This window comes from Penicillium oxalicum, chromosome VIII (assembly GCF_001723175.1).
Source record: "Penicillium oxalicum strain HP7-1 chromosome VIII, whole genome shotgun sequence".
Classification (NCBI taxonomy): domain Eukaryota; kingdom Fungi; phylum Ascomycota; class Eurotiomycetes; order Eurotiales; family Aspergillaceae; genus Penicillium; species Penicillium oxalicum.
This window is the reverse complement of record NC_064657.1, coordinates 1,571,832-1,584,129: the sequence shown is the minus strand read 5'-3', so window position 1 is coordinate 1,584,129 and position 12,298 is coordinate 1,571,832. Positions and strand designations below refer to the sequence as shown.

The following is a 12,298-nucleotide window of genomic DNA, read 5'->3' as shown; positions in this document are numbered from 1 at the left end:
GCTCGCAGCCCTTTCGAGCCTGAAGTTGCCGGTTTCCGACGCATACTTTCAGTGCCCGTGTCTCCGCTACGTCGAGTTGGGAGAGTATGAATGACCCAACGTTGCTTTATTTTTCGTTAATGCGCTCCAAGGCTTCGAGCATGACCACGGAGTTTCCACGGATGACCTGGGAAGTCTTTGGTTAGCAGGTTAATATCAAATTCAAAGATAAGCGAAACATACGACCATGCCAATGGAGACCTTTTCTCCGCCTGCTTTCTCCTCGAAGGCTTCATCGAGCACGATGTTCATGAAAACCTGCCGACGAAAGTCAGCCATTACCCCACAATACTTGCTTTTGGCGAACCCCGATTTGCGACAGATCTTTGTTTCGCAAGACCAGCGCCAAAACATGAGCTGCAATAATGAGTCTGCTGAGATAAAAGACTGTTATCCACGTACATCATAGCCACGGAGGACTCCAATCACTTTGCGGTTGCCGTTCAATTGGCAGAAGACCCGCTTCTCCATGTACTAGGATGGGCGGTGCGATCAGTATAAAATTCAACCATAAGAGAATATTCAATATCGGGAGACGCAATCGATACCTTTTTCAATTCAGGCTGTGCTTGAGGCATCTTGGGCGAGCTGATGTCTGTTCGCAGATCGAGTTGGGTTCTCAGATCGCCCGGTGCATTGGAGTTTGGGGACCACGGAGAAAGGATGTTCCCGATACGGGCGATAAGAGCTCAAGCTTGCGTCAATCTCGGCGTTACAAGTCTAACTCCAGTTCTCACTGCCGCGCCACTCGTTCTTGGGCTTGTATCTTATTCACCATGAGTTCAAAGTTTGCAAATCGCAGAAAGCCACGTAAAGTAGGCGGAAATGACTCCGACGAAGAGGACGCCTCAACTGCACCAGGTACCTTCATTTCCTCCATAGCTATCAAACAACTCAAGAATTAAGGTTCTGTGTGCTAACCTTTAGATTTACCTTCTCAGAGCCTGTTGTGAAGCGACCAACGAAATCGAGGACCAAATCGAAATTGAATCTCTCGTTCGGCGCGGATGACAATGCTGTTGCTGAAGAGGGGAAGCTGGACAGTGACGGTGCCAACCCCAGAAAGTCTGGACTCGGTCGCAAAGTGCTCGAAAGAAATGCCTTCCCGCGCAACTTGACACCTAATGCCGGGGCCAATGCTCTTTCTGCACGAGTGGGACATGATCGCCCTAGCTATAGCACTGAATATCTGAAAGAGCTACAGAATTCGACCCCATCAACACCGAAACTCGCTCCCGAAAACGGAAAGAACAGAGAGATAGATGTGGCGGCCAAGTTCGGTGAAGTTATGGTAGTTTCGGGTCAAGCGGCGATTCCTACCGAGGCGGAGATTCGCGAGAAGAAAGCTAGACGCGCTCGTTTGGCATTGGAGCAAGGTTCACACACGGACGATTTCATTGCGCTCGAGGACAATCTTGGGAGTGATGACGATTGGGACGGCATAGCACGAGGCGAAAAAGAGCCCGAGAAGGAGAAAGATACTCGTCTTGTTCGTGATGACGAAGACTTTGCAGAGGGTTTTGATGAATATGTGGAGGATGGGTTGATTTCGCTCGGACGAAAGGCGGAACGCGAGCAGCAGCGCAAACAGCGTGAAGCCATGCGTGAGCTTATCGAGGATGCCGAGGCGTTGTCAGATGATGATGATTCAGATCTGGAGGAAAAGGCAGCATACGAGGCTCATCAGACAAAAGCAGCAATTGGCAACGGTCGCCGCAATGGCATCGACAGACCTCAGACCCCTCCAAAGGTTACTTCGTTGCCCAAACTGGCTACCAGCCTTGAAAGACTGCGGACCACCCTCGCCTCCATGGAGTCTTCAAAAACTCAGATGATCAGCCGTATGGAGGATCTACGCAGGGAGAAAGAAGAAATTGCCACACGTGAGATTGAAATTCAAGCGTTGATCAAGGAGGCAGGCGACAATTACGAGCGTCTCAAAAAGGAGGCAGGACATGATCCCACAGCCGACGCTTCGGAAAGCGCAATGGTGAAGCGTGGGTTGGAAAGCATCGGGGCATCCATGGCAGCTCCCGATTCGAGCTCTCCAGACTCTTGATGAGTCCTTCCTGAAATGGACATTGCGCGCCTGTCCAGTCTCATCACGCTTGTTTATCACTCTCATACTTCTCTCGCGCTCTTGCGATATGATACCCCAACTAGCTTTATGACCTTTATTTCCCAATAATGAACGGCTTCATCATGATGGCACGCACTCGAATTTCCTTACTTCGTCGCTTCCTTGATAGGGTCCGCCCGCTCAAGGAGTCTGCGCCGTAAGTTGAACCATTTTGTGTTTCACTTGACAGTGGGTCTGATGATATTCCCAGTTCCCATCACCCTAACTTGCATGGCCTGCCTTGGATTGCCTACCCGATTAGCGAGACTGAAGACGGGCCTCGGTGGTGTAGACTTTCAGATGCCACGCCCATTGAGTTGTTTTTCGATCTCTTCTTTGTGGCGAACCTCTCAACTTTCACTGCTACACACCAGATTAACAATCTTAGTGGTAAGCATCTGAGGTGTCGAGTTTCATGGCAAGCCAAGCTCATGCTCGGTAGTTCTACGTTCGTATATAGGGTTTCTTAGTGTAATCTGGTTCACTTGGCTGCAGGTCACATTTTTCGATGTTCGCTTCGCTCGTGACTGTGTTTTTGAGAGATTGTGCAAAGCATTTCAGCTTGCGGTAATGGTTGGTTTCGCATCAGCAGGATCGAGGTTCAGCACCACAGTCAAAGAGGAGAACCTCTGGGCATTCAGGTCACTCACTTTGATTTTATCTGCCAGTCGTGCATTGCTGGCTCTTCAATACACGGCTGCAGTCATTCTCCTTCGGCTGCGCGTCAAATCCGCCGCCAGAGGCATTACATACACTGCCTGTGTTTTTTGGTCAACGTCGATCTTCTACACCTTGGTTCGTCTTCTGCCGCATCTATTGACACACCTGACAGCTGATAACAAGATTTTCGATGGGGACAGATGTACTTTGGCTTTTCTCGTTCAATGAGCGTCCGATCCCGACTTTGGTCGGTTTGGCTCGTTCTTTTTGGCTTAGAACTTTTCATGGTCGCAGGATTCTCTCTCCTGTACCCAGATCTTGGGTTTCAGAAAACTCACCTGAACACGCGAATGGCCTTGCTGACATTGATCATCATTGGTGAGGGAGTCATTGCCGTGACACGGATTGAGAATAAGACAGTACGGCCCGGTGGGTGGACCAAGTGGTCGTTTGTTCACATTCTGGGCGTGACGAGTAATGTGGTCAGTCAATCTCAACGGAAACCACCGGTTGAAGTTTGACGGTGACCAAATTAACCAATCTGCACTAGTATCTCATCTGGCAAGCCTACTTTGACATTTCCCCTCGCCGCCGATTGAGACCATGGAGGCAGCAGGTCTGGGTGCAGCTGCATTTTCCCTTCCACGTTGCGCTGATTCTTCTCCTTGAAGGGTCTCAGATTTTGGCTCTCACGCTGGACGTCACATTAAAACTGAAATATCTTTCTGAAACGCTGCTTTTTGTCTGCGAAGAGCCACGACCCAGTACCGTGAAGGCAGTATCCCTCATTCGAAGCACCATTGATGACATGGAAATTCCTTTCAGTCGAGGCGCCACACAAGAGTTGACTGCAATATCGACACTCTTGGAGTCTCTTACCTCGCGACCCCTTTGTCCGAGTCGCGAGACCTATGACTACGAGCACACCACAGACCTTTTCAACTATTTGACGGGCAATGTTACTGCGGCGCTCTTCTCGAGCATGGAGCTCCTTCCGAGCAAAAGCATTGACATGGGTCGTGTTACGAATCAGAAGCTACTTGAGATGTACGTCAAGCTGCTTGACTTTGTTTATATTTATTACTTCGTGGTGGCCAGTCTATGCCTGGGGCTTTTTGCTGCCTTCCAAATGCTCGTTCGTCGACAAGGAACACCGGTGTATCGAATGATTTCCACCGCCGTGCGCCTTCTTTTTGCCGCATTACTGGGCGGTCTCGTCTCACTTGCCACCTACTTCCCCCTGGCCTACTCGTTCATGACCTCGCCAATTATTCTGTATGCGTTTGGTATTATGCTACTCTGGGGTCGGTTGCCTCCCCGCAAGAAATTCTCGGTTCTGGAGGCTGATTGGCTGCAGTGCTTCTACTTGACCGACTCCTGGACTATCTTCAGTCTCGGCATCATGCACTTGACCGACGGGATTCGGGAAGCTCTCACGAGCTTGAGAGATCGCCCTCGCCGTCGCCGGCGGGGGCGGCGGCCAACTGCCACTTCGCCTTCGAAAGCCCACTTCAAGTGACATTATCACATCACTGAGTGCAGGTGAGCCCCGCTCAATGAAGTCGAGAGGGTGAGAGGCAAGGCTGGAAGCGAATTGGTCACGGCGAAATTGGAATTTATCATTGATTGCATTGCATCGTTCACATCATGAATCGTGGAAAACGACGCTCCGACTTCGTCTGGCCTCGACGTCGCAGTGTGTTCAGGTCTGGTAGACATATCGGAAGCCTTTCTGTCCGATGTGCCAGCATAATTGAATTTGGAAATACCTTTCTAGTCGATGCTCTCCAGTTGCATACAACTTGCACCGTAATGTGGCCAACAGCAGTAGCATGAGGGCAAGTGGATTAGGCATTTCATACCTCTTAACCATGACTTTTCGTGCAATGCAAAATCGTAGTTCCCACACAGAGTTCCAATCTAGGGCTGGAGGCACACCTCCTTGGAAAACTCTACTTGAATCTTGCGTTTCGCGCTGATCATAGGAGTGCTAGAGCTTCTGAAGTGTGTTGGCAGAAGTCAAACAGGTCAATCCCGGGCACTGGCCACTAACTACATTAGTAACTTCTTCACCCACGGCGACATACAGGACGTATGCGTCTCGGCTTTCAGGCGTATCAAGTATGGGTTTTGAAAAATACCTATGCATGTCTTAAATGAGTAGATCACTTGTAATCGAGCACTGAGGCTCATTCGCTCATGAAGTTTGTGTTGGTGCATTCTAGATTATGTCAACGGCTGGTCCTTCAAAGAAGCAGATGAATGGATCAAATACCATCATCGAGAAATTGCAATACAATGAAGAGATAGCTGGCCACTTGTTATGACTCTCGCATTTCTCCAATGGCTCTCCTTGACGGCGGGCGACATCGCAATGTAATTGAGACATTCCTTCTATTCCACCAACATCACTTCCACAGTAGACCTCGTCCCCCTATTCTTCGCGGTTTGAGGTCATATCTCCAAGCTCATGTCACGTCGATTCTGCGGACAGAGCCCTTGGCAGAAATTGCCACCGAATAGACGTCCTTGGAGCAAAGTAAAGAGGTTTTTTAATACCTTCTAGACAACGCCGGGAGCACAGCCGTTCAGCGTTCGCATTCACTTAGGCCGTTTTGCCATCTTGTTGGTTCCGAAGTCATCCAGATCATCCCAAGTGCATCAAAAGAAGCTTCTTTGGAACAGGGCCAATCACTCAGTCACTTTTAGATTTGTGCCTCTTGTTGATCCAGACCCCCTGGACAGTTATTTTACAAAAGTACGACATCTCCATCGGTACGTGATGTGAGGTCATTTGATGGCCAAGTCGATCTTTGTCGTGGTAAAGAATCTTACTGGCGATCTCCTCACCCCGTTTAGACCTGCTTAAGTCACCGAGTCACGTTTCATTGTTACTTTATCAATGTAGAACTCGTCAGGTGACAACATCTCTTGTTCAAACCAACCTCCATCCACTCGTCTCGATCCAATTCCATCCATCATTCCATCCCCGGGATTGACATGTCATTCCCGGCTGCTCGATTCTTTTGACCCAACTCTGGTCAATCGGCTCAAAATCTCCCCCTTTCCGTCTGATGCTCATGATTCTGTCCAGAGATATGTTCTGCTTGGCTTTCCATTGGATCGGGTTGCGGGAAATCCTCTGGGGCAAGGCCCTCTGCGGTCCTCCGTGCCGAACGGATCTTTTCAAAATCTCCCGCGAACTCGCACCTCCTCCCCTATTTCTATAGTCGGGCGGCTTGGATCTTGATCAGCCACCCTGGTCAAGTTTAGGATCAAGATAATCTGGGTTGTGTCAGTCCTGGACTACGTACTTCTGGCAATAGCGGAGAGGTGATGATGATTTGATATCCCAGTGACGACGCTGGTCAACCCTGGGTAGCGCTAACAATAGGTCTGGCTGTCGCAAACCATTGCAAGGTATCGTCAGCTTTGCTGAGAGCCGCATATCGCTATGACACCGTATCGAAGTGGCCTCAGGAACCTTTCCACCTTCACCGGAAAATCAGAGGCACCACCCATCTTTCTGCTGAAGCTGGACGTTTGGACCAACATAGAATGCCCGTTTCGCTACGGATTCACTATGATGCATGAAAGGAAAACTGAATATGGATTTGACAACACGAGCAAATTCCCGCCAGTCTCGTTCAACAGTTGGACTTGGAGATCCATTAGAAGCACAACGCAGACAATATCTGAGACATCCGGCTTATTCTAGCAAGAAAGTGGATCAACTCCATCTTCTATTCAAATCTCCGAGTACCTTTTTTTTCATTCTGGGGAGGACTGCAAGCCTCCCCGAAGGCTGAGGGGATGCACGGGGGGATCAGCGTCAGATGCACTTGGCCACCTCCCTTATTCGCTATGTTGGATGTTGCGCATAGGTCTCGGCCTCAAAGACGTTTCATCCCAACGGCCCGGGCCATCCTGGGTTCCCGTTATAAAAATATCCAGAAAGAAAATGGCCGCGAGATTGACGCCAGGATCTGGCGCATATTCGAAATGTAAGGTGACGGTAAGGTATAGAAATTGAGGGAGAGAGCCTAGGAAGCTCCATTACAACTTTCTTTGGGAGGTCTCAGTGCGAGAATAAATACGTTCTGAAAAGAAGCCCATTTTGTCTTCATCTTTCATCCCATGTTGCTCTTGATCCAACCTCCCATCCGCTAATTTCACCCGTCACTGACTCATCGCGCTCTTCTCTTATCCTCCCATTGCCACAGGCGCCGATCGACCTTAGCATTGCCGACAGATCTGAGACAGCGTCTGCATTGGACGGTTTACCGGCCACAGGGCTCACTCGATTTCCGGCTGGTGCCAGATCAGAAGCTGCGGTGAGAACACTATTCGATCCCATTCGAGTCACTGTCCACTCGCTATTGTTTCTTTGCTGTGACGATTCAATAAGTACGGGACCTACTGAAAGCGATCAGTCTCGTGAGATCCCAAGGCTTGAGAGTAATTCAAGAACGGCAGAGCAGTATGAATTATTAGTCTGGAACCACTCATGGAGACAAAAATGCAAAGCTAACGCGAAGGTGCAACCTGCAGGTGTCCTTTGAGATCTCACTGCTCAACGGCTGTGCATTGACTGATTTGTATATGAAAACATTGGGGAACGGCCCTAGAGGTTGATGGTGATCCACACACGGCGACAACCCGTGTACTACCAGGAGCTTCCATCCAGCCGCTACTTGCGGTGAGTCGTTCAAGCAGAGAAGGCAACCCGTGGAGAGCAGGATATCAGTTCACTCAGTAGTGATCTGCTGGGATTGTTCTTGAAGTTTGCGGGAAATGGCCGACGCTTCAATCAAAGGGAACCTTCCCAAGAGACGCAAAATCCAAGAACCGAGCCAGGTCAGGGCATCCGTTTATGGAGCCACGCCAATTCCATGTGCTCAACACACAGGCAGTCCTCATACCCTGAAGAAAGCCTCTGCTCGCTCTCCAGAGAAACTCGCTTCGTCTTTCAGGTCTCAATCTCATACACAAAATACCACCCCCCGCGATCATCCGTCTAAGGCGTGGAGACCTCATCCCTCCCAAATCAAGAAGACGACAAGATCCTTTTCGTCAGACCCGCTTCATTGCGTGATGAAATTCACCCAGGCCCCCATCTCCCATTTTCATAGTCCAGGCAAGAGATTTGCCAGTGTTGGGACTTTGACGAACACATTGGCATCTCAAGCTGGCTCCTACCCGATGGTTGCTCCCCCTCTGAAGATGCCCGCTTCGAGCAGTGGGTTCTCGAGCAACGATTTCACTGAGCCTTGTTTGTCAGACTCATCATCTGGGAATGAGCTCATCACAATGAAATCCGATGAGTCTCTTCCAATCATGGAGACCTGTTGGCTTTCCGGCCTTCCTTCTTTCTACGGCTGCTCAACGGGGAGCTCCCCGTCTTCCACCTCTTCATTTGACATGATGGACGTCCCTGCAGAGGATCCCATGCTATTGGAACAGTCCCTGAGAGAATGGGCCGTTGTTGACTATCCGGCCATCGACACCCTAATATCCCGGATACACGGCTCGCCGGACAGGTTTACCACGAGTCTATGTTACGGGAAAGAGCCCATTGATGAACTTGCCCAGTGTCCAACGGATGTCACAAACATGGACTGGAATCCAAGCTGCCAATCAGAAGATTTACTGACCCAAGGCCAGGGAGGCTTCTTGCCATACAATACTGCATGGCCATTTATGAACGGCAATGGAAGCGACTACTCTCTCATCCAACCATTCACATCATTCGGCAGCTCTGCCCAGAACTTGCTAGGATCCCACACCTCCAGCAACAATGGCATTTCCCCTCCCCATCAACCAATATCAGAGGATGATGGTGATTCTGCCTTCATGGAACTGGCTCAACCCTCCCGAAATTCACATCTCCGTTCTCAACTGCCTTCATCGGCGACAACAGCCCACAGTAGACACGATTCCGAAGTGACACTGTCGGAAAAACAAGAGACTCTCTTCCTCCAGACGTCCGAGCCATTTCAACCGGAAGACTCGGTTCCTGGCGCCAGCGCTAGCATCCATTACACTGACACGCGCAACGCCATGCTCATTGAGTGGAAAAAGGCCGGTCTTTCCTACAAGGACATCAAACGCATCGGCGGTTTCAAAGAAGCCGAATCCACCCTTCGCGGCCGCTTCCGAACCCTGACCAAAGCCAAAGAGCAGCGTGTACGAAAGCCAAAGTGGCTGAAACGCGACGTGAGTGTGCCCACTTTATGCCAACCTTTTACCATCTCTGGCAACACATCAAGTCAATCTCGTGAGAGTTTCCAAACATTGTACTGACCAGGGGAGGTTTTGTCTTTTCCTCGTTTGCAGATTCAATTACTCTGTGAAGCAGTAGCCACCATGGCTCAGCAGGCATCCTCGTCCACGACCAAGACTTCGGCCACGTACTTGGTTCAAACCCATACCACTCTTGTCATGGCGGGTCAACCGCCGAAAGTGTCCTGGAAAAAGGTTGCGCAGTATATCTGGGCGAACGGGGGATCGTACCAATTTGGCAACGCCACTTGTAAGAAAAAGTGGTGTGATATTCATGATATCAAGGTGTAAAGCCAAGTTCCGTTGATCTACAACCTTAATCTACCTGGGAATGGAGATGGAAACACCCGTTGGTGTCGGGTTTGTGTGGACAAGTTAGAGGAGGAGAGCCCCAGGGCGAGAAGTAGTTGGTGGTTACAGCCTGATGTGGTGGTCTTTTTCCATTATTGTTCAGTTTACTTTTGCTTGAAGCGTTTGAATCGGTGGTGGTTATGCTGATGGATGTATTTTGCTTGGTCAATTTTTCTTTCATTTGTTATTGTTGAGAGAGTTGGATTTTCCACTTCCATTACAACAAATCTATAAAGAGCTGGATCCCAAAGTTGGTCAGTCGAAGTGATTCCTGGATCCATTTTTGGTGATCTTTTCCAGTCCATCGTAGTAGGGCCTTGTGCGGCTTTCAAGTTTGCCAAGATCTGGTGTTTCATCAATATGCAGCATATTATCAAACTTGAATACCTTTTTGAATTGGCCACTCTGTATTAGGGTTATTCATAGAGCCTGTCAGAGTTTCGTAGGTAGGTGTCTTCTTTGTCGTTCAATTCGATAGCCACGCATTCCGTTGATAGTGTCTGCATACCGGGACACGGTCCTTTGGACTGACATTTCAACATATACTTCTCTAGACAGAAATTCAAATTTTAGCTGAAAAGGCTCCCTTGGAAGTACTAATCAAGTCACACTGCAACTTCCCCACACGCTCCCAGCAAACTTGAAGCGTCCCTCCCCCCCTTATGTGATTATACACGATCGCGCGGGAAAACCCTCGTGACATTTTTTGCATGCAACCCTCTCACCAGTCTTACTCTCTATATACATCCACAGAGTCCTGTCTGGCCTACAACAGAGCATGCTCTGGCCCCGGTCCTGGCACCCCCACGTCACGCAGCACTCGAGCAAGAATCTCCGGCTGTGCCCGCAACACATCCCACTCACTTTCCGCCTTGACCATCAATGTACCCGCCAAGATAGTTCCATTCAGTGACACGAGACCCGGATCCGCAATGTCTCCGGCGGCGGCCAGATCTACCGGGACACGAGCTGTTTCGGCGCGACGGGGCGCGATCATCATTGTTTCCATCGTCATGGCGAGATTGTAACTGATGGCGGAGGGTCCCTGAGTAGGGAGGGAGGGTAACCCATCGCGTGGATCTGTTCCCTGAACGGCCCCCACGGCGGCGCGGTAAAGAGAGATGTAGATGGCGCGTAAAGTGTCGGGGGTCGGATTGGGTGGGAGTGGAAGGGCAAAGTGGGCGAATGGTAGGCTGGAATGAGATTGGAAGGATGATGGGGGATGCGGTTGTGAGGTGACCAGGTCGATGAGGGGTTTCCAGGATTCGGTGCCGGATTGATGCATTGCTTCTACGGGGAGGAATTGGAGGTGTCGATGTGGTTGACTGGCGCCGCTGTCTTGGCCTGAATTGAAAAATGCGAAGAGGCGGTTGGTGGTTCTGGTCGATGAGTCCGGGTTGGAGTTGAATTTCGACTTTGAATCCGAATGGGATGTCGTCGTTGGTGTCTCTCCCCATGCACGCAGACATTCATAAGTTGCGGCGAGGTCGGCAATCTCCAAAATATCCGTTTGGGCCTTCCAAGCCTTGGTCGACAAGATGAAGTGATGTGGAATCACGGGGAACTTGTTGAGGATGAGAGCATGAGTCGGATCTTGCGGCGGAAACCTGGCGAGTAAGAGATCAGGCGACGGGTTCTCGAAAGGATCGACTTTTTTCGCTTTGGGCTCGGCTGATGTGTTGTTGTCATTGTTGCTGCCGTCATTGTGGTTCTTCTTCGTGGAGTCCTGAGGCTTCATCGCCAGGGCTGGACAATATCGGAGCTGGTACTGCAGGGACATCGTGATCTGTCAGACCTGTATGACCAGAGGGGAAGATGCCTCCTCCGGGTTGGAGGCTCTCCGCGCGCAGCGACATACCGGGATTCCTGCGGTCGTGATGATGGACAGCTGCGTGGACGAGAACACAAGGTGTCCCCCATCCCGGGCAGCCTGCCAGCGCCGCGTCACCAGGCTGGACAAGTTCTCAGAGAGTCCTAATTGCATGGTTGTGGAAGTGGAAGAAGTGATTACAGGAAGAAAGTCACGCAGCCGAGGTTAGAAACGAAGGTGGGGAGAAGAGACAATGCGGGGAAGACCGACGAGAGCGGCGAGAACGAGTAGGCGGTGATGGTCGGAGACGCGGCCTTCAGACGGAACAAAACAACCTTGGCCACCACCGAGAGTACTTCCATTCACGAAGCTGCACTCGAGACGAGGAGATGTGGTTATTGATAGATCACATCTACAAAGCGAGACCAGTGCAAAACCCTTATAGCTACAGTGACGCCATAAAATTCGAGAGACAAAAAGTCAATGGTCATTAAAATTCGTTCCTCAGTTGGATCACAAAAAATGAATCTATCTGGAATGCGTGCGATTCCATTTCCTCGCCCTTCACTGCCTGGGCCAGCCGGCGATGAGATGGAGTCAAAATCACAGGGGGATTGGAGTAAAGACAAATGAGCAGACAGACGCCTCTTTCCCTCAGCACCCATCTCTAAAAAAAAGAAAAAGAAAACAGAGAAAAAAAAAATTACAATTGGCCCGAAGCCATGTCGCCTTCAGATAGTCCGAAAATGCTGCAAAGCTCGAATCACCCCCTCTCCACACATACAATGCGTACTCACACAACTAGTTCATCAGACGCCACTCACGGGTATACCGGAACATGAAATATGAAAATCGAGGAGACAAATAAAGAGGAGTAAAGGGTATATGGAGCGGGAGTGAGAGGGGAAATAGAAGAACATCGAGAACAAAAAAAAAAGACAGAGAGGGGGGGAGCCTGATGGATAAGAAACCATACAGCCACACTTCCCCTCTCCCACGGAGCAGCAACTCCAAGCAGTATAAGCTTTTGAATTTTC

At 50.1% G+C, this 12,298-nt stretch overlaps 6 protein-coding genes across 6 annotated transcripts; 4 read left to right on the top strand and 2 right to left on the bottom strand.

Moving 5' to 3' along the window:
• Window positions 1-106: 106 nt before the first annotated feature.
• On the bottom strand, window positions 107-617 carry POX_h09845 (Small nuclear ribonucleoprotein G; the record flags this gene model as incomplete). The annotated part of the gene is made up of 4 exons (XM_050118590.1): window positions 107-166; window positions 223-297; window positions 442-513; window positions 588-617. The coding sequence occupies 4 exons, from the start codon at window positions 615-617 to the stop codon at window positions 107-109; spliced, it is 237 nt and encodes a 78-aa protein (XP_049965377.1).
• A 198-nt stretch (window positions 618-815) lies between these two features.
• POX_h09844 (uncharacterized protein) lies at window positions 816-2,098 on the top strand (the record flags this gene model as incomplete). The annotated part of the gene is made up of 2 exons (XM_050118589.1): window positions 816-900; window positions 981-2,098. 2 exons carry the CDS (start codon window positions 816-818, stop codon window positions 2,096-2,098), a joined length of 1,203 nt encoding a protein of 400 aa, XP_049965376.1.
• A 143-nt stretch (window positions 2,099-2,241) lies between these two features.
• POX_h09843 (uncharacterized protein) lies at window positions 2,242-4,337 on the top strand (the record flags this gene model as incomplete). The annotated part of the gene is made up of 5 exons (XM_050118588.1): window positions 2,242-2,315; window positions 2,370-2,548; window positions 2,601-2,953; window positions 3,019-3,300; window positions 3,369-4,337. The coding sequence occupies 5 exons, from the start codon at window positions 2,242-2,244 to the stop codon at window positions 4,335-4,337; spliced, it is 1,857 nt and encodes a 618-aa protein (XP_049965375.1).
• Window positions 4,338-7,612: 3,275 nt separating this feature from the next.
• POX_h09842 (uncharacterized protein) lies at window positions 7,613-9,121 on the top strand (the record flags this gene model as incomplete). Its single annotated transcript, XM_050118587.1, has 1 exon — window positions 7,613-9,121. The coding sequence occupies one exon, from the start codon at window positions 7,613-7,615 to the stop codon at window positions 9,119-9,121; it is 1,509 nt and encodes a 502-aa protein (XP_049965374.1).
• Window positions 9,122-9,184: 63 nt separating this feature from the next.
• Window positions 9,185-9,391, top strand: POX_h09841 (uncharacterized protein; the record flags this gene model as incomplete). Its single annotated transcript, XM_050118586.1, has 1 exon — window positions 9,185-9,391. One exon carries the CDS (start codon window positions 9,185-9,187, stop codon window positions 9,389-9,391), a length of 207 nt encoding a protein of 68 aa, XP_049965373.1.
• An 826-nt stretch (window positions 9,392-10,217) lies between these two features.
• On the bottom strand, window positions 10,218-11,435 carry POX_h09840 (uncharacterized protein; the record flags this gene model as incomplete). The annotated part of the gene is made up of 2 exons (XM_050118585.1): window positions 10,218-11,219; window positions 11,310-11,435. The coding sequence occupies 2 exons, from the start codon at window positions 11,433-11,435 to the stop codon at window positions 10,218-10,220; spliced, it is 1,128 nt and encodes a 375-aa protein (XP_049965372.1).
• Between the last annotated feature and the right edge of the window lie 863 nt (window positions 11,436-12,298).